Source organism: Arachis ipaensis, chromosome B1, assembly GCF_059453495.1.
Source record: "Arachis ipaensis isolate K30076 ecotype BB chromosome B1, ASM5945349v1, whole genome shotgun sequence".
NCBI lineage: Eukaryota > Viridiplantae > Streptophyta > Magnoliopsida > Fabales > Fabaceae > Arachis > Arachis ipaensis.
In genome coordinates this window covers 1,728,048-1,748,197 of record NC_142436.1, presented here as the reverse complement: position 1 = coordinate 1,748,197, position 20,150 = coordinate 1,728,048, and the positions used below count along the sequence as shown (strand labels likewise).

Below are 20,150 nucleotides of genomic sequence, written 5' to 3'. Positions count from 1 at the left end.
GGTATAACAATATAAAAGTATTTTTTTGTTTATTTATTACATGAAAAACATCTTTTTTTAAGGAAAAAAGATCTTTTAAAAAAAGATGTAAATTACAACTTCTCAAAAAAGATCTTTTTTTTTATTTTACTAGTGCTTTTATTTTTACTACTAGAAATTTGCCAAACACGTTAAAAAATAAAAAAAGATCTTTTTTCTTTTTTCAATGAAAAAAGATCTTTTTTTAACAAAATAATGGCGCCCAAACATGCACTAAATCATTTTCTTTTGTTCTTTGGGCTTCAGCACCTTCATTTACTCCCAAAAAAAAAATAGTAAATAAATCATAAAACAAAACGACGTCGTTTTGACGAAGGGTTTCGTTAAACCCTTTTCTTCGTCGGAGATCTACACTCTCTGCGGTGAAGTATTCAGTATTCAACTGTGAAAGAATAGAATTTCGAATATGGCTGCAAGCTTCGCTTCCAGGTGCTCTCGTGGTAAGATTAACTGTTTCGTTTACAGTAACTCACTTGATTCTTCTGTTACTTTCGTTTTTGCTTGAATTTTCTTAATCATGTTATCTTTCGTTCTGTGAGCTTCAAATGATTGTTTTTATTATTTAGATTCATCATTCATGTCTGAGATAGAGCGCTGAAATTTCGTGTATCACAGAAAAAATTGAATTTTTTCCGAACTGTTAAGTTGCAACTATGTATTAGTTTCCACTTCAAGTTGCTTAATTTTACGGTATGCAGTTTAGCTTATTAGAAGGAATGGAATGACAAATTCATATATGCTGCCTTTTAGCTATGAATCTTGAAACTTGTTACAAGTCACAGGATACTATTCTATTATTCTTGAACTTGATGCTTAGGCATAGGGCTTCTATGGTTTTAGAGTTAGAGTACGATCTTTCAAATTAATATAGTTGTTGCTGTTATGATGTTGTGTGTTTCAAAATACTGCTGGCTCAACTATTAATTTTCTTGGCTTAATGCATTATTCTTGTTGGTTTACATCGGTTGCTGCTAGTAGCTCATCACTATTCGTCTAATCTCTGAGCTCATGACAACTGTTTTCATTTGTTTCAACATTATCCTTTCTTAGCAATTGATTTTAGCTTAGTTGTAACCTCCATTTGCAGGATTTGGTAGTTTTAGTGGCATACATATGGTTATTATGGTTATATACATGAGATGAATATCATTGAGATAGCGAGGATTTAGCCTCTGAGGTATCCGGTAGGCCTTCACATTCGAAAGAATGGAACCTGTGTTTAATTTACTAATGAAATTATTTAGTCATTGAACATTGTTTTCATTATGATTTATGAATGGAGTTGCTTGTAGTTGATTCATACGGGTTCATTTCTTTGGTAACCAACCAAAAGTGAGTCATGAGAAGGATAATATGCTTCTATGGGGAAAAAAAAAGCTAGCAAATTATCAGGGAAGCGTGCAGTTATTATGGACACTTTATAGTTTCATATTGTATAATGATTTTGTTTCTTAAAACATGAACTCCTGCCAATTTTGTATATTTGCAATAATCTTTTCTTCTTCAAGAACTGCATTTTATAACCAATATGAAATGTCATACATTAACCTTTCTCACTTCTTCTTGATATATGTTGAGCTCGCATCCATGCCACTGCTATAATCCCCTATCGATTTCCTTTTGCAATTGAAGCATGGACTGAATATATTCAATGATGATATATTTGTTTTCACCTTGTCATCTTTTCTGTTCCATGCATAAAAACCAAACTAGTGAGTCGTTCTCTGTTCGGTGGATTAAGCAACAACTCCCCTGGTTTATTTACCACATCACATGAGATGACATGCAGCAATTCCTTTTCTCAGGTTAGTATATATGAACTTGGCTTCTAGAGAACAAAATAGTAATGGTAAATTTTCCTTGTACTGCAAAAGTACCAGATATGGATTGGTGACTAAATTTGTTTATTGACAAGATATGCATGTTATTACGAGTAATAAGGGCCTGTTTGGTTTGTTTTTTCAATCTCTATTTTCATTTTTAGTAGTATTTTGTTTTCAAAATTTTGTGAAAGAAAAGTGAAAAGTGAAAATAGGAAATGAAATCAGAAAATAAGATTCTATTGTTTTCTTCTTTTTATTCATGAACTGAAGACACTAAAAATGAAAACATAGACCAAACAAGGCTTAGCCCGTTCTTTAGTATTTGATATGCATCCTTGCTTACCAAAAAATGCATCCCAATTCCTTGCAGCTGCAGCAACAGCGCACCTTCATACAAATGAGGACCGTTCTCAAGGTCGCAGACAATTCTGGGGCTAAAAAGGTCATGTGTATACAGGCTCTGAAAGGTAAGAAAGGGGCGAGATTAGGCGACACAATAGTAGCATCCGTGAAGGAAGCACATCCTAATGGAAAAGTGAAGAAAGGAAAAGTAGTATATGGTGTGGTTGTGCGTGCGGCAATGCAAAGGGGGCGATGCGACGGCAGTGAGGTCAAGTTTGACGACAATGCTGTGGTGCTCGTCGACAAGCAAGGCCAGCCTATTGGGACCAGAGTTTTTGGACCTGTCCCTCATGAGCTGAGGCAGAAGAAGCATGTCAAGATTCTTACCTTGGCAGGACATATTGCTTAAAGGAAAAAAGGGTTATCCTTAAAATTTTTGTTATGATTCTTACTTTTATCATTCATATAATTTGTATCTTTTTGTGTAAGGTTAAGGTTAGGATTTCATCAATCAATCTATGAGGAGAAAAATAGACAGATGTATTGAAAAATTTCGAATCAAATAATAAGCTGTTTTTATATGGTTGCTTTTTCGGTTATATGATTTGTTGACAGCACAGTATAAATATATCTAGAAGGAACTTTATCTCATTATCTAATCTAATATCTAATACTAAATAAACCATACTATAATTTAAGCTTTGTAATTCATGGTTCTCATCCATTCAGCATGCACAAACATGTATTCACATGATGTAAATTGAATTTCTATTGATTTCAACCTTGAGTCAAAACTAATTTTAATATCTATTTAAAAAAAATGTTATTTAAATTCACCAACCAAAATCACATTGATAACTCACTAAAAATTACTCAATCAAACATAACATGTTTTGACAAAAGAAGAAAAAGAAGAAACCGTACCATGATTAGATATTAATATTACATTTCTGTGTTTGGACACTTTTGGTCGCTTTTTAATTTCAATATGGAGGCAAAGGTTAGGTTGGACGCAGTTATGGAGAAGAGAGGTGCTTAACCTATGTGTGGTGTCAGAATACCATAAATCAGACCATGCGAGTTCTTCATAACTTGTCGGACGGTCCGAGATTCATACAAAAATTCATATATATATATATATACAAAACGCACCGTCCAATTTGCATGCTTTGAAATTCAAATTTCAGCCCCTGCCAAATCGGACCCTCCGATTTGTTAAGCAATTTTTGCCAATACAGAACTCGCAGGGTTCGAGTTCTAACTCCTGCCACTCACATAAAGCTGTCCTACAATTTGATCTAGCACGCCCTATTTCCATATCCAGACACATCACATTCATGGGTTCCATAACGAAAAAATTGAGCCACTTTTGGTAGGCATACAATTTTTTATTTTTCATTTTTCAGCTTTTGACATTGCAAAACATTGTGAAAGTTTACAAACTAAAATAAATGTGGATTTAGACAATTATAAAAATTCAAAATAGCATTTCTATATTCTTCGCCGATCATAAACCCCTATGTATAGCAACGTCGTTCCCTCTATGTATATCAATATTAAGATTATGAAAATTGCTCTATGAATACTAAAATTTAATCACTAAATTAATTATCATGTATTTGTATGTATTTACACATATTGATTATATATTTTTTCAACTAAATAATCAATTACGAAAATAATTAAACCTGTCATAGTAGAATAAATAAATTTCAATAAAAAATAATCAAACTTGTTTAGTTGTATGTAGTATAAATAAATCTTTTTTATAGGATACAAAATACATAATTCTATAGAATTTTTAATTGCATTAAACATGATTATATATCTATACCTTACCCATATAGCACGCAATTCCTCAATGGGGTGTTGTACTTGTGCATATATGATTCTTTACCTAGCTAATTCAAGTTATTTAAAAACAATCAATATTGTTAAATTGAGATATCGCTCCAAGATGAATGCGATATTTAGTTTATAAACTTACTTAACTAGAACAGTTAATAGTATACACAGAGGTGTTTTTACTATGATGCACAGATACTGACACTGATACGGGATACGACACGGAACACGCCGACACGCAAATTTTAAAATCTTGCACGACACGGGGACATGCATACATATAAAATATAAAGTATTTTTTAGATAAATTATAATGATATTTTGATATTTTATTGATATTAAAATATAAATTAAAAATTTTAATTATTTTTAATGTCTTATTTTAATTATATCAAGTTATTTAAAATATTTTTTATTATAATAAGTAATAATATATACTATATCTAAATTTATTTTAAGAATATATGTTAAGAATAAGACTGGATACGCTGACACGTGATGGTATTTAGGTGTGTCGATGTGTCCAGAGAATAATTTTTTATTTTTTATTAAGACACGGTTGGACACAACAGACATGCGTGTCGGACGAGTGCGGTAGTGAGTGTCATGTCCGAAATGTGTCTGACACGCAGACACGACAACTCAACAAAATGTCCAAGCTTCGTAATGTTTTTAAGACCCAGATAAGTTCAATTCGAACTTTAAGATATATTTTGTTGGGTTTGAATTCGTAGCTTTTATGCGACATTATTTTTATGTCGTCTTCTTGTTATGTTTCGCGTAACCCAACTTGTCCCGAACTCAAAGTCATTTTTTTTATAATAAAAAATATATTTTAGAATGAAATTAATAATGTCATATTATATTTTTTATACTTTAATTAATATTTTTTATATTATATGATATTATTTTTGTTTTAAAATAATTTATTTTAGTATAAATATAATATAATATTTATTAATTTTAATTTTTAAAAATAAAGTTTTATTATTTTAATATATAAAAATTACAACTTTATATATACTAATTTTATATTTGATCAACTCGATTTAACACAATTTATTTTACCGGATCAAAATAGATTTTGTCTTTTTAGAACTAAGTACAAATTTATTTAAACCTGGTCAGCCGCCTATAAATACCCACTTGGAATTGGGTATGGAATTGGCATTAGAATTAAAACTTACCTGATTTTCTAGTTTCAATCTTTTATACTTGAAATGATGAAATTTAATTCTTTTACATGTAAAGAAATAAAGAATTGAAAAGTAACTAAAATAAAATTTAAAAAATATTTAATTTGGTCCCTGAAATTATATTCAGGCCTGAATTTAGTCTTTAAAATTTTAATTATCTCAATTTAGTCTTTAAATTTTTTAATTGATTCTGTGACGAAAATTACCATAAGACTAAATTGAGGTAATTAAAATTTTAAAGACTAAATTAAAATTCGAATGTAACTTTAGAACTAAACTGAGTATTTTCTCAATAAAACTGTATTTCAATTATTTTCAAATAGAAGTCATGTGAATTACACGGTTTGTTCAAAATTATATAAATCTTGCGAAAAATTGTTATTTGTCATGGTTAAAATCAATAATTATATTATGTGTACATAAAAAATTAATCACCAATTAATTATTGCGTATAAAAATATTATCTTACCATAAAAAGTTTCATTAGTGTAAGTGAATATATACAAATATATAATATGTATAAATATATATAATTAAATATATAATACCTGATTTTTAGTATGAGTGAATAACTTTGTAAAAGATAAAAAAAAAATATTTCGCTTTTGGAAGAAGAGATAAGATAAGGAATAATATACATAATCTCTTGAATATACCATTAAAGATTTCAAAAGTCCACATGCAAATCCCAATCTTTCTAACATAAATAAATATATAATATATATATATATATATATATATATATATATATATATATATATATATATATATATATATATATATATATATATAAGCACCTACGTGCCCTAACCCTTTCTATTGCTTTGCTTACATATCCGTTAAGCTTTTATATGGTTCTTAATTAATTTCTTCCCATTAGAGAAAAGAAGACTTTTGTGTCGTCCCATAAACATTCTTTGCTTCCTTCATCAACCAAAACTTGCACTTCAATATAAATAGATACCCGATAAACTACTTGAACCAATTAGTGAAAAGCTGCATAGTATAACTCATTATCATTCAATCTAACTTCCATAAAAGATCCTTTGAATTATTGAATAACACATCTTCATATCATGGGCGCTCTTGGAACAGTTGTAAGAAATTTCTACACAATAGCAGGGTAAATATGTAAATATATGCATATATATCTCTTTGTTATTCTCATATATCTACCAACTTTCATTATATTTCATTTGTTTAGAATCACTACTCCTAATAAATAGATAGGGCAAAAAAAAATTGCCCAATAAATTAATATGGTAAAGGAAGTTTATTATAAAAGAAAATTATTGGTGAAAACTCAAGTGAAGTCGACTTCACGTGAAATTGATATCTGAGAGTCGTTAGATGAATATTTAGTCAAATCAGTCAAATCATCTAACGACTCTCAGATATCAACTTCACGTGAAGTCGACTGTACCTGAATTTTCACCAAAATTATTATAGACAAAGCCATATATATATATATATATATATATATATATATATATATATATGAAATTTTCCATATATATATATATAGTCAATACTAAGGTTTTGTTTTGTTCTTTTTTATTTAATTATTTGTATTGTTTAGCTTACAACGATAATCCTTTGCGATACGAAATAATTCCACAAATTTTTGTATATGTAATTTGATGGTTAAATAATTACATATATAAGTTTTTAATTTTGTTTTTCATTTTTGACAGGCCTGGAGTGATGCTTCTTTATCCCTTGTAAGCTAGTAGCTAGTTGCCAATTCTTAATTAACTTTATGATTTTATGACTAATATATAAATAATATTATTTTTGCTCTACATTCATATTCATTCCTTTTTATATATAGAAGTTTGAAAGTAGTGCAATAATATTTATTTTTGGGGTGTGTCAATATTTAACATATTACAGATACGCATCAATAAGGGCGATTGAGAGTCCTTCAACCTTAGATGATCATCAATGGCTAACTTACTGGGTTTTATACTCCTTCGTCGAACTCTTTGAGCTTTCATGTTATAATATTCTAGCATGGTACGTAGATATATGTATATTATATGATAAGGAGTTTACATAAACATACATGCATGTACATATACATGCATATAATATTTGAGTACTAAAAGTAGTGGATTGATAGAATACCATGCATATTCTAACCTTTTCAAAATAATATATAATTGATTATTTGATCAATTAAAGTTGAGGTATTAAAAAATCAAAAATACTATTTGTATACGAAAATCAGCCATTATGTATTTATATATAAATATATGTATAATTTAACTTATTTTTAATATGTATTTTTATTTTCAACGTGTATTCATTCTACATTGATAGTTAAATTTGATGTTGATTTTGTGTAAATTGATAAATACATATTGATGCAGTCATATCTAAATACATTAATTTTTTAATGTGCCAACTTATTAAAAGTAATAGTATACATAAAGTGATATTAGTTCTTTTTCCTTGGCGTCCATGATTAATGTCGATTTTTTACGTACAAATATCATCATTAATTATACCAAAACCAAGTTGAAAATTGAAATACCAAATAGATTTCTAATAATAATTGAACATTTATTATATTATATAGGTTTCCCATATGGCCATACATGAAGCTTGTGTTTTGCATTTGGCTGGTACTGCCAATGTTCAATGGTGCTGCTTTTATATATGAGAATTATGTGAGGCAATATGTGAAGATAGTAAGCTATGGAAGTTACAAGGATTCAGATCAAGACAAGAGGAAGGACCTTCAAATGTTGAGCATTGATGCAAAAAAATCTGTTGAACGCTACATAGAGAGATATGGTCCTGATGCATTTGAGAAAGTTGTCAAAGCTGTATGCTATCAACAACTCTAATTGACTACATATGTTTGCTTCATTATAAAGCTTATCTATATTTCATCTTTTAATAATATTTTCCCCATTTCTTTATTCGAATTTGCAGGCTGAGAAAGAAGCGTGGAGGCACTGAAGATTGATTTAACCAAGTTGATATCTTATTAGGATTTTATAAACGTTGTGTAATCATTGCTTTTGTTGCATGTGTTATTATGCACAAAAATATTATGTAATCCTTAATTATACTTTGTTTAAATTGCAACAATCTTGAGGTTGATACTTTAAATTATAGGTAAAAACTCAGGTGAAGTTGACTTCACGTGAAGTTGATACCTGAGAGCCGTTAGATGAAAATTTAGTCAAATCAGTCAAATCATTTAACGGCTCTCAGGTATCAACTTTACATAAAGTCGACTGCACCTGAGTTTCCACCTAAATTATATTATATATAGCTTCCACAATACTTTACTTTTCACGATAGAATATATTATGATTGGTATAAAATAAAGATAACAAATTAAAAATAAAGGTAAACATAAAAACGAGACGAACCAACATGGAATTCGCAAAATAAGATAAATTGTTGTCTTTGCAATAAAAGCTAACATGAAGGAATAATACTTTGAATGAAGATGAATATCTAAATATAGAACTGATAAATAATGTTTCATTGGATATACTATAATGAAAAAAAAAAGGAAAAAGAAAAAGAACCTGATACCATAAAATGTTGATTTAGGCCTAAAACCTATGCATTTTTGTAAGTCTCCTCCGAAGTTCAAGATCTCTATCACAGTCAGTTGTCGCAGTATTTGGAATGGCAGAAGAATTCATTGTTCTTGTATAGTTCTGATCCATGTTCTGAGAGGGTCTTAGAATGGAATTAGCACCAATATGACTTGCAGGGTTCAGATTCTGAGTTTGATTCTGTCTTGAGTATATTGCACCATTCAATTGGGAACCAAGTTCAACAGCTCCTGCATTTCTTTGCAACCCTGCACTTGAGCTTCCTCCGGTTGAACCGATCATGCGGCCAAATGAGTTTCCTTGCACTGCTATATTTTGTAACTTGTTAGGCCTTATAAGATCAATGAAATTAGAAGCTGGTCTTTTCCTGGTGTTTGTGTATGGATGATGATTATGGTCATTGGTAGTAGTCATGATACCATTCGGATTCACTCTGTCAGCGACCTGAGGTATGTTTATAAATCCACTATTTACTGCAGAGTGTGGTGATTTGTTAAGGGGAGTAACTGGAATATATGGAGGTTGAGCAACAATTGGTGGTGGACCAGGATCAGGAGGATACCGAAATTCTGCTGAATGGTTCCCGGCCGGTGTAGTGAAATTGTTTCCCCTTGTATCTTGAGGAAAGCTTCTAGTAGCAGAGGTCCCTGGAAGCCTTTCTGTTGGACCTAACAACCATGGTGGGAAAGTTGCAAAAGTAGCACTTTGCCTCTGAAACAATGATATTTTTGCCTGTTCTTCAACACCTTGGTGCATTAAAGGAAATTCGGATGCTGAACTCGAAGCATGATGATGGTGCTTATTCCTGTCATTCAGCTCAAGTTGGGGTAAAGGAGTATGCTGAGGAGATGGTAGTACTTGAGACTTAAAGCTGATGTGTGATTTTGGTTTGGCACCAGACGTAGATTGCCACTGCAAATTAGAACTAGCAATATTTTTGTTGAGTCCAAGGTTTCCTTGTTGGCATACATGATTACTTTGAAGAAATCCAGAGCCTGTACCAGTCATCAAAACAGTGCCTTGTAATGATGGGTTACTTTGAATTAACACATTCTCAGGTGGTGTTTGTGATGAATGTGAACCAGAAGCCCGATCCAGCTTAGAGCATCTTCCCAATAAAGAATTGTCCGTAGCAGCATGATGCTCAGGATAATGCCTCCTTCTGGATTCTTCACCTCTCACAAATGTTTGTTTCTCTTTGTTGCTCCCACCAATTAGAACATCTTTACCCATCAATCTCATTGTTGGTTGGCGGGAAGGTCCAGCACTCGGTGCAATAGGTCCTGAACTTTCTTTTGGATAAATCATTCCATTTCCCATGTAGTTAGGCGTCTTGTCGCGTTCGACGGGATAGGATCTGGCAAGATTCAAACCCGAATCAAGCAGCTGAACAAAGTGACCGGAACTCCTACTATCAGAATTTTGCTGGAAGATGTTTGTTCGGCTACTTCCATGTAACTCTGTAACACCTAACCTGGCTGGGTAATGTGGAAATGGATTTAGCCTATCTTGAACCGTCTTCTGAACCACATTCCTCGCACCAATGCTTGAATGTTGTTGGCTATTTTGATGGGAAGTTTCTTTCATAGGTGCATTAAAGTAACCTTTTAATATGCATGATTTATCCGGTTGTTGATTCATCACTGCTTTTCCGCTGATGGAATTGGAACTGAAATTGATCAGCTCACCGTGAGAATTGAGTGGCAAACCAATAAAGTTCTGGTCCATGAGATTTTCTCTTGCATTTGCTTTTCCCTGGCCAAGAAACTGGTTCGAGTTATCAGTCATATCTGCATTAAAGATGCTAAATGATGGTCTGCTACTTAAAGCTTTGCCATTATTACCATTGTCGCCATAATTATGCGGTTGAAATTCAGGCCTCTCATTTGCTTTGTTAAACGAAGTAGAATACGAGGATGAAGGCCCCAAAAATGTCCTTGTATTTGAATTCGAGTTAGAGTTCACGTTCGTAGTGGCAGATTTAATAGTCCTATCCTCCATATGATCCACGAATTTTCTAGTGGAAATGAAAGCTTCAGATTCAGGCACTTGCGTATTTACACCAGAAACCTGTCCTGTTTGAACTGCAGGAAGAGATCTAGGAGCGTCAGCATATGGAGAACAATGCAGTGGAGTTGTGTTGACTCTATCAGACTTGTCATGGAATGCCACGTTGGATGGTGATGATTGACCCTTCTCTGAAATGTGCTTTGATTTCTCTTGACTGGTACATGGCTGCAAGAAATTCTGTGCTGCAACTTGACCAAGAGCATTGCAAAACTGTTTACTTTCAGCAATAGGGCAAACCTCCTTGCCTTTGTCTTTGTTAATGGCATTATTGTCATCATTTTTTTTGGCCTCCAAATTCCGAGTTGCCTCAGCCTCACTTTCAGAGCAATGCTCATTTGCAAATGAAGACTCTGATGCATCCGAAGCCAAGTTAGTAGCAGTTTCATCAAATGAGCTTCTATCTTTTGGGCCAAGTGTATAATCCTTACCAGAGAATCTCACATGCTTGTCTGAAGTTGGCACTTGCATATCACAGTGGCTTTCTTCTTCGGTACCTTCTTGAACATTGCAACCACCACTTGAAGTATTTCGAGAGATATGTTTGTGATTCTTGAGTATGCCACGAATGGGAGACACTGCTTTTTGTAGCTTTTCAACTGAGTCACAACTTACTTGTTCCTTCTTTTCTTCTGGTAATATCTTCAAATCCAATTTCTTTTCATGGGTAAGAGAAGCATCAATGACATCAACTTCAACATCTACTCCTTTTAGTTTTGTGGATCTTGTTGCTGACCTTTGCACCTTGCTCTTAGATGCATCTTCCTGAGACTCGAAGAAAACTAACTTAAACAATAACCATGACAACAATAATTGCATAATATATATTAACAACTGAATAATGCAGAAAAATGATGTGATAGGTAGCTAGTGAATGTCTCTCAACTCTAACAAGAATTGCAAACGGATGGAAAAGGAGGGGAAAAGCTTAGGTGACTCAATGGAACTAAATTTTATATACCGAAAAGGACTTAAAAAAGAAAATACTCTACGCAAAAGGTTTGTCGGGGAAGACTTGTGAGCATGCTTTGATAGAAATTTTAGTCATTCTCATGTATTTTATTTATTTTGTCATGTAAGTGTAGAAAGGTATTTGTTTGGAAATGTAATTTTATATTTAAAATAGTGTTCAAACTTAAAAACTAGATGATAAATAACTCATAGGATACTATAGAAATAGATTTGTGCAACAAATTAAACAACTAATTACCACCACCTTTTAGATGAGTAAAGTACATGCCCTAAGACACATTTTGTTATTCATCTACTTCCCATCTTTCTTTGAAATATAAACTCTCCTGTCCTATTCTAGCAATTCGATCTTCTCATTATTATTATTTTGTTATTTGAAGATCAAAATATTCTTTATTTACTAAAACTTATATAAATGAATTTCTATATAAAAAAGAACGTGACTAATAATAGTATACTAAGAGAATATATTACTAACTATAATTTGTCATAATTATTTAAAAAAACGTATTTTATCTGCAATTGATTTTATAATATTCATATATAATATTTTTAGTAAAATAAGGGAATAAGAATAGTTCAGTTTAACATATATATCAATTTTTTTTCTGAAAAATAATCATCATATAATTGTTGTTGTTAATATTTATTCTTTTACATAAAATTCAAAAGAAAATCATATTATTATTATTATTATTTTTATTATTTTTTTTTTCATAAATATTTCAATAACATATATAACTATTACTTAATTAAGGCTAGCTTTTTTTTTCTAGGAAGTAAAATAATGAACATGTAAAGATTGAATTCTACTATTCTAGTTTGTTTTTATTTTTCTTATTTGATCGGACGGAGTAGGTTTTAAAAGGGTTATGCTATGTGTACACTAAAATTAGCCATTAAAATCATCCACCAAATACACATTGAAAATAAATTAAACCACACATATATTTATACATAAATACATTGGTGGCTGATTTTAGTGGTTGATTTTGGTCTACAAATAGCTTTTCTCGTTTTAAAAATACAAGAAAGCAAAGTGTAATTAAAATGTGTGTCAAGAGAGAGGGGATATATATTTTACTTTTCGGAGAAGATAGAGACCTCTCTATAAGAAATAATAATGAAGTATTTATATATTTAATCAATAAAGAGATAGTTTTGCTGATTTTACTGATGAAAGAGAATTGATTAATTAATTTTATAAATATAAACAAAAATAAAGAAATAAATAATAATAGATGTAATAATACTAATAATAATAATAACACGTAAATATATATACGTTATAAGACAATTTTTCTTGTCGAGAAAAAGAAATTTAATATATTTTTTTATTAGACAATTATAATATATAAAATATTTTAACTCATTACGACGACACATAATAAGAACTAAAATATTTTATTTAACTTTCTCATCATTTAGATGTTATAACATTTTTATTTATTTAATTAAGTAATATACATCTCTACTAGTATTTTAATTAACGCATATTAAAACCAAAGGATATATCAGATCTCTCTTTATTTAAGTATTATTTCTTCATTATTGGAGTTAATTGTTATCATTATTCTCTTTTCTTGAAAAAACTGATAACCCGGACTAGTTAACCTCTTTTTTTTTTTTTAAATGTCCTGAAGCGTTTTTTTTTTTTCAAAATAAAATATGAAAGATTTACCCTAAAAGACAATTTGTACTAGCTTCAATCTTATCAACTTGTTATGTTTATAGGAGTATATATGTATCATGTATGCACCTACAAACATGAAAATAAAACAATTATGATAAAGTCATTCTGAATTTCATAAATTACAATTATTAAATATAAACTTTTTCCATCGATGCTTAGTTAAAGTTTTAGAATAAAGGAATTCGTCAATATTAGAAAAAGTTTCCAACTATAAATTAACCCAAAAACAAAAAATTGAAAAGAGAAAGGTATCTTTTAAAGAAACGGAGCAAAAGCAATTCCTTAACAAACAAATTACTGTGATATTAAAGCAATACTAAAGAATTTTACTAAACATCCATTGAAAAAGGCCTACTAAAGAGAGAGGATCATAGGGTAAATGCATGAATAGGATGCATAAAGAATACTTTAGCCCGTGAAAATTTTGAGGCCTTTTATCTACGAAACACTACATACATATCATGCACTACCTCTATATAGAAACTGTAATAATAATGATTCCTATTTCCTAGCCAAATCGAAAAAAAAACATTATAATCATCATCAGATAAAGTTGGAATATAAAGCATTAAGGAAGATTAGCCTAGTGACATCCAGAAAACTAAGATTAGAGTAGAGACATTCTCCTAACGTAAGACCAGTAATAATATATTCTTTTCCCTTTTAAAGGCATGCTCAAAAGTAGGAGTTCATTTGACATTGGTTAAATTATGGATGAAAAAAATGGGAATATATAATGAATTAAACATTATCAAAGTTGGTGTTTAAATAGTCACCAAAATTTTGACTATGTACTTAACACTCTTGTTGAACCAATAAAACCTATCCATGGAATTTCACAATTTTAATGTGATTACATTGATTTTGGTTTTGGAGTACGGTCCGGTCTAGGAAAAAAAGATACCACTAACCAACATCTACAATATTGTGTGCAACCTTCACAATCAGCTCCTTAAAGTTATATATTTGACAACTTTTACTCATTGGTTTGGTTGCATCTAAAAAACAACGCTGGTATAAAATAAAATTCACAAAATACAAACTAACTTCCTTTTGACTAAGCGACACATATACTATAAGAGCAAATTAACCCACCAAAGACTAAAACAGTTTCAGAATAAAATCAGACAAGTTTCTCATTCACGTATTATTATCACACATAACACCAAATTAGAATCATTATATACATAAAAGTGTAGATATATCCAACACTAGCATCAGTACCTCCCTCACGAGTGCATAAAATAATACACTTTAGAGTAGAACTCCACCTCCATAATGATCTAATATCACGCCACTAAGACTATAACCAAAATCCACCCAACTATAAGGAGAATTACTAGCCATTAACTCATTTTGTTTGGGATAGTGCACTTACTAATTTATGATTCACCTTTGAAATTATACAAGATTTTATTTCAACAGTGTCTAAATGTTGAAGTCGTATAAATCATCAATACAGTTCAGTATATATCCCAAACGAAATGGATATGATCTCCCAATTCCTAATATACCCCAAACAAATTCAAGCACCTAATAAGTTGTATGTTAACCTCTATCTGCTAGAGTTAGGTCAGAAAAGCAAGGCCAGCCATAAGATAATGAAATTATATGAATGTTTATCTATATATATACACCATGCCCATGATGATGGCCCCATGTATGATAATTACCCTTTTCAAATTATTTGCTAATAGTGACGGGGCAGAAAGAACCCATCATCATCAGACTCAGTTACCTTCTTCCACCTCTTAACACATGACCCATGAGTGGCCCCTTCTATATAGCTATCATATATACCTGTCCTTCCTAAACAACTTCCAGCTGGATCAACATCCCAGCACCACACCATCAGCCCCCCTTCTCTTTTCCATTTTCTTCTGAATTCCTTCTACCTATTAAGACCTTTACCTCATATATATACATTGTATTTCTTAATTACTTTTGTATGGCATGCCAAATTCTCTATTTCATATATCAAATTCTCTCTATTTAATAACAAATTACGTACTCCGAACTAAATGCATGTCCTTTAATTTCCCGTGTACCCAACTCTCTAATAACCATGTTTTATCTTGAATATTGTTTTTCTCTTCCTGAATTTTAGTTCAGACATAAATCTCACACTATGATAGTCATCAACCCAGTTTAATTTCTTCCTCATATAACAAAAGTGATGCTATCTCTGTTATCTAGAGCTTCTGTTACTAAGAGAAAAGCAACACATACAACACCAAGAAGCTAAGATATAATTTAAAGCTAATATTTTATGTTTTAAATTCCATTAATCGCATAGTTGGTTGCCTCTGATCCAATAAGCTCAAATTAAAATCAAGGAACTAGCATGCATAATAACGATAAAATCCTATTATTTCATGTAATGTAAACCATATATATGTACATACACGTAGCGTACCTTCGTTGCAGCGAACTCGTCGTTGAACAAATTCTTCTTATTCTTCCTTTTCTTTTTCTTCGGCTTCTTCATTTTCACCATCTTACTCTTAGTGCTCAGAGGTACAAGGCAAACGCGCTTTTGAACCTTGCTTTTCTTCTTCACCATTATCTTCTTCTTTTTCTTCTTTGCGTTCTTCTTTGTATTCTTCTTTCTCTTACCTGCGCCACGTTCCATGTTATCTTCTTCTTCATCTACTGTAGCATCCACCGGTGCGTCACAGTTTCCAGTGTCGATTTGCGGCGCCACGTTGAGAATCTCAGTGAGGGAACGCTTCTTTTGCGTTTTAGGCTTGAGATTCGACCCCAGCTTCTTCCTTATCTGCCACCGCTCTTCCCTCATCGCTTGCGCGAGGCAACCGTCGATGTGCGCGTTCGCCGCAGTCACCGTCGCCGCCTTGAAAACCCTACAAACGGGACAAACCATCTCCAATTTCTCCTCCTCCTCCTCCGGTGAAGACAACGAATCCTCCGACACGGAATTCGTTTTTCCTCCTTCCGATCTCATTGATTGGCTGCCGCCACCAGTGGCTCCTTTGGATCTCAGCTCCTCGAGCCGCCGTGAAAGCCACCGGAACTTCTCGACCGTGACGGATACGTCCTCTCCGAACGGCCAGAACTTCATCTCCGTCTCGATTTCGGGTCGCTCATTCTCCATCTCCTCCTCTTCCTCCTCCTCCATTAGATTCTCTTCTTGCTCTAGTTTTTCCTCTTCGTCTTCAACATTGAAAATCTCGGTGATGTAGCGCTTCTTCTTTGGCGCTTTTGACTTTGACTTCAATTTCGACATCTTCATCTGTCGCCGACGCCGATCCTCCCTCAGGCATCCGTCCATGTGCACGTTCACCGCCGTCAGAGTCGCCGCTTTGAAATCGCCGCACACCGGGCAAACCATCTCCAATTTCTCCTCCTCTTCTTCATCCAACTTCTCCGATTCTCTCTCGCCGTCGTCTGCTTGAGATGCCGTCTCCACCACCGCCGGATTCTCCAATTTCTCCACCTCCTCCTCCTCCGGCAACTTTTCCGATTTCTCCGATTCCTTCTTGCCGTTGTCGCCATGAGATACCGCGTCATCCACCGCCTGAATCTCCAATTTCTCCGCCTCTCCTTCTTCCTCCTGCGACGATGACTTTTCTGAGCTTTTCGATTCTCTCGAAGCTGCAGCATCCGACGGAGGATTTTCATTTTCCTGTTCTCCGGAGGCGATGCGGTTGGATCTGAGCTCAGAGTCGTCGTAGTCGTCAGTGGTCCAGTTGGGAACAGTCATCGGAGGAAGCCATGAGCGTACTTGCTCTGCGGTTGCGTCGCTGGTCGGGAAGGGCCAGCACTGGAAGACGTCGCGCGACCTCATGATAAAGGCATAGCCCCTGCGAAGCACCGAATCAAAACCCACACAACAAAACCAGAAGAAAGAGACAAGAGTTAGTTACAGTCATAACAGTCACCCTACTCACTCATAAACCCAGCTAAAACCAAAATAAAATAAAACAAAACAAATGAGAAAATAAAAAGGAAGATGAAGCGTAGATAAATGCCTTATTGAGAATGCTCGAGACATGATCCAGCGAGAAAGAGAAAGAGACTATGAAGCTGAAGAAGAAGAAGTAGTGGTGATAGAAGATCAGAAGAAAAAGACATGAAGGAAGAGAGAGAGAAATGGTTTTGGATTAGAGAGAGAGAGAGCTAGCTGCCGCTGTGTGAGTAAAGTCGTCAAGTAATGCGAATATTTCAACTGTACAACTAATTTCATATTTATACATTTAACTTAATTATTTAATAAAATTATTCCACCGGGATTAGAAAATATATTTATTTTATACAACAAATTATTTTTCTGCAGAAAAATATTACTTTCTTATACATAATATGTGTATTAATAACAGTCATAATATGTTTGTATAATAGTTATATTTTTATTAATTAAAAATTATTTTATAAATTACTTCTAATTATAGTCAAATTTATCTATAATATGCATTTTAAGTAACTAATAAATAATAACGAATAATGTTAGGGAGATAATAGTATAAAATTATTTATTTATTTCAGTAATAATTAAAAAATACAAAATAAAAAATGAATAAATAAACAAAAAAAAAAGTCATAGTTGCCTTTGATTCTCAATGTCTCAATGACCCCAAACATTTTCGTTTTCTTCGTTGTTCTTTCTCTTTAGACAATAGAAAGGTGAGAAGCAGAAATTCAAAATAGTGTGTTTAAACGAAAGTTTTTTTTTTTATTTTACTTTTTCTATTATATAATATTGTGTTTGTGCTTATTTCTTAAATAATTTATGGATAAAATATATATATATATAAAAGAAAGTGTGTGCATTCGGTCGTCACAGAAAGTCACTTCTTTTGTAACTCTCACCAAGACACAGACATGCACACTTAGTATCTACAGATAGATTTTTTTAAATAGAATAAAATAAATAATTAATATATTTTATTGAGTTCAACTTTTTTGGCTTAATTTTATGCATATCTAATTAAATATTTTTAAGTAAAAAGAAAAATAAATGTAAAAAGTTAATTATTTTTTTCTCCGGTATTTGCAGAGTAATATTTAATTAATTATGTTACGTCTACATTAAAATTAACCACTAAAATCAATTATCAATACAAAATACACGTTAAAATATATACATAGTGAAAAAAATTAAACTACATATATATTTATACGTAAAAATATTAGTGGTTGATTTTAGTGGCCAATTTTAATATACAAATAATATTTTTTTATATTTAAAAGAGTAGAATTTACAATAATAATTTGTAGAAATGAAAATCTAATTAACAATTTGTTTTTCATTAGATTTTTTTTATCAAGTATGATTATTTTAGCTTTAAAGAATTTATATATTAAGATTTAAATTTTTTATGCAATAATAAGTTTCAAAAGTAATTTATGTGTACTAAAAACCAAATTAATGAATATTATATATATATATATATATATATATATATATATATATATATATGTTCATTCATATTTTTTTAACTCAATATTCAATTGTTAAAATAATCAAATTTTTTTACACGTATTGTCAAATAAATTGGTATTGTTATTTTTTTTTTTTTTTGTGTAAACATAGTATGATTGAATAAATTTAATTAAAAAATAATTTTTAAATTATACGTTATGTATTTATATTTGTTTAATTTACACACATTAATTTATTTATTTTTTTCAAATAGCCACTAGAATAAGCAAACATATAACAAACAAATAGTTAAGCTTGTTTACATTAGTATAATAAAAAATAATTTTACAAAAAGTCAAATATGTACTTATATAATGTGGCTAATTAGTGGTTATTTTTTGTATATACTTAATATAATTATTATTTTTATATATAAAATATTTAAAATGTTAAAACATAAACAAATTTCCTTCTAACATAGTCAACAATAAAATCTAGATTTTAAAGTTCATGATTGTAATTAAGATCTTTCTAGCAAAAAATTAATTTATTTAGGATATAAATTGTGGTTTTCTTTTCTTATAAAAATATACACGCTTATAATTAAATTAGATTGGTATATAATTTTTTTTTAAGTTAGGAGTGAGACTCGAACACGAGACTTCTAGATAAAAATAAAAAAACTATATCATTTGAGATATAATTCGTTAGTATATACGCTTACAAATTATTACAACAGTATCTTATATTTTTATTGTCATTTATACTTTTTTAGTAAATGAATAAATTTAATTTATGTAAAGATTCTTTCCATTTAATTATAAATAGTTTAAAGATTTTGAAATACTAATTAAGAATGTTGTTGATTACACAAAATAACCGCAAGATACTTTTCCAAAAATAATATAAATTTAGTCAATACTCGATACAAATGTAATTATTAAGGTCTTTCTCTTCATTACTTTGTATGAAAAAAAAAATATTTATTTCTTCAATGTAATTAATCCTTTCCTATATAAAATTTTCTCAAATGATAAATAAACTGAGACAAAAAGAATTTCCTATAAAAGAATTAAAAATAGACAGGGAAAATAAAAATAATCAAACAATAATAATAGTGCTTACTAGAAATGCAATAAGATTTTTGTTCTATTCATAAATATTTTTAAATAATTTATATAATAATTAAAAATATTATGATACTTTACTCAA

At 31.0% G+C, this 20,150-nt stretch overlaps 3 protein-coding genes across 4 annotated transcripts; 2 read left to right on the top strand and 1 right to left on the bottom strand.

The window, feature by feature from the left end:
- The first annotated feature begins 253 nt into the window (after window positions 1-253).
- Window positions 254-2,787, top strand: LOC107633597 (Ribosomal protein L14p/L23e family protein). Its single transcript, XM_016337229.3, has 3 exons — window positions 254-479; window positions 1,753-1,844; window positions 2,233-2,787. The coding sequence occupies exons 1-3, from the start codon at window positions 446-448 to the stop codon at window positions 2,611-2,613; spliced, it is 507 nt and encodes a 168-aa protein (XP_016192715.1). The 5' UTR covers window positions 254-445; the 3' UTR covers window positions 2,614-2,787.
- Window positions 2,788-6,228: 3,441 nt separating this feature from the next.
- LOC107615926 (HVA22-like protein f) lies at window positions 6,229-8,383 on the top strand. Its single transcript, XM_016317942.3, has 5 exons — window positions 6,229-6,368; window positions 6,940-6,966; window positions 7,139-7,261; window positions 7,827-8,076; window positions 8,186-8,383. Exons 1-5 carry the CDS (start codon window positions 6,322-6,324, stop codon window positions 8,210-8,212), a joined length of 474 nt encoding a protein of 157 aa, XP_016173428.1. The 5' UTR covers window positions 6,229-6,321; the 3' UTR covers window positions 8,213-8,383.
- Window positions 8,384-8,609: 226 nt separating this feature from the next.
- LOC107633510 (uncharacterized) lies at window positions 8,610-17,737 on the bottom strand. Of its 2 annotated transcripts, XM_016337153.3 has the most exons (4): window positions 17,548-17,737; window positions 15,975-17,379; window positions 11,325-11,658; window positions 8,610-11,246 (listed from the first exon to the last, which is right to left on the bottom strand). In XM_016337153.3, exons 1-4 carry the CDS (start codon window positions 17,568-17,570, stop codon window positions 8,821-8,823), a joined length of 4,188 nt encoding a protein of 1,395 aa, XP_016192639.2. In that variant the 5' UTR covers window positions 17,571-17,737; the 3' UTR covers window positions 8,610-8,820. The 2 variants fall into 2 exon arrangements, with proteins under 2 accessions (XP_016192639.2, XP_020964021.2); XM_021108362.2 differs by having other exon boundaries at window positions 8,610-11,658.
- Between the last annotated feature and the right edge of the window lie 2,413 nt (window positions 17,738-20,150).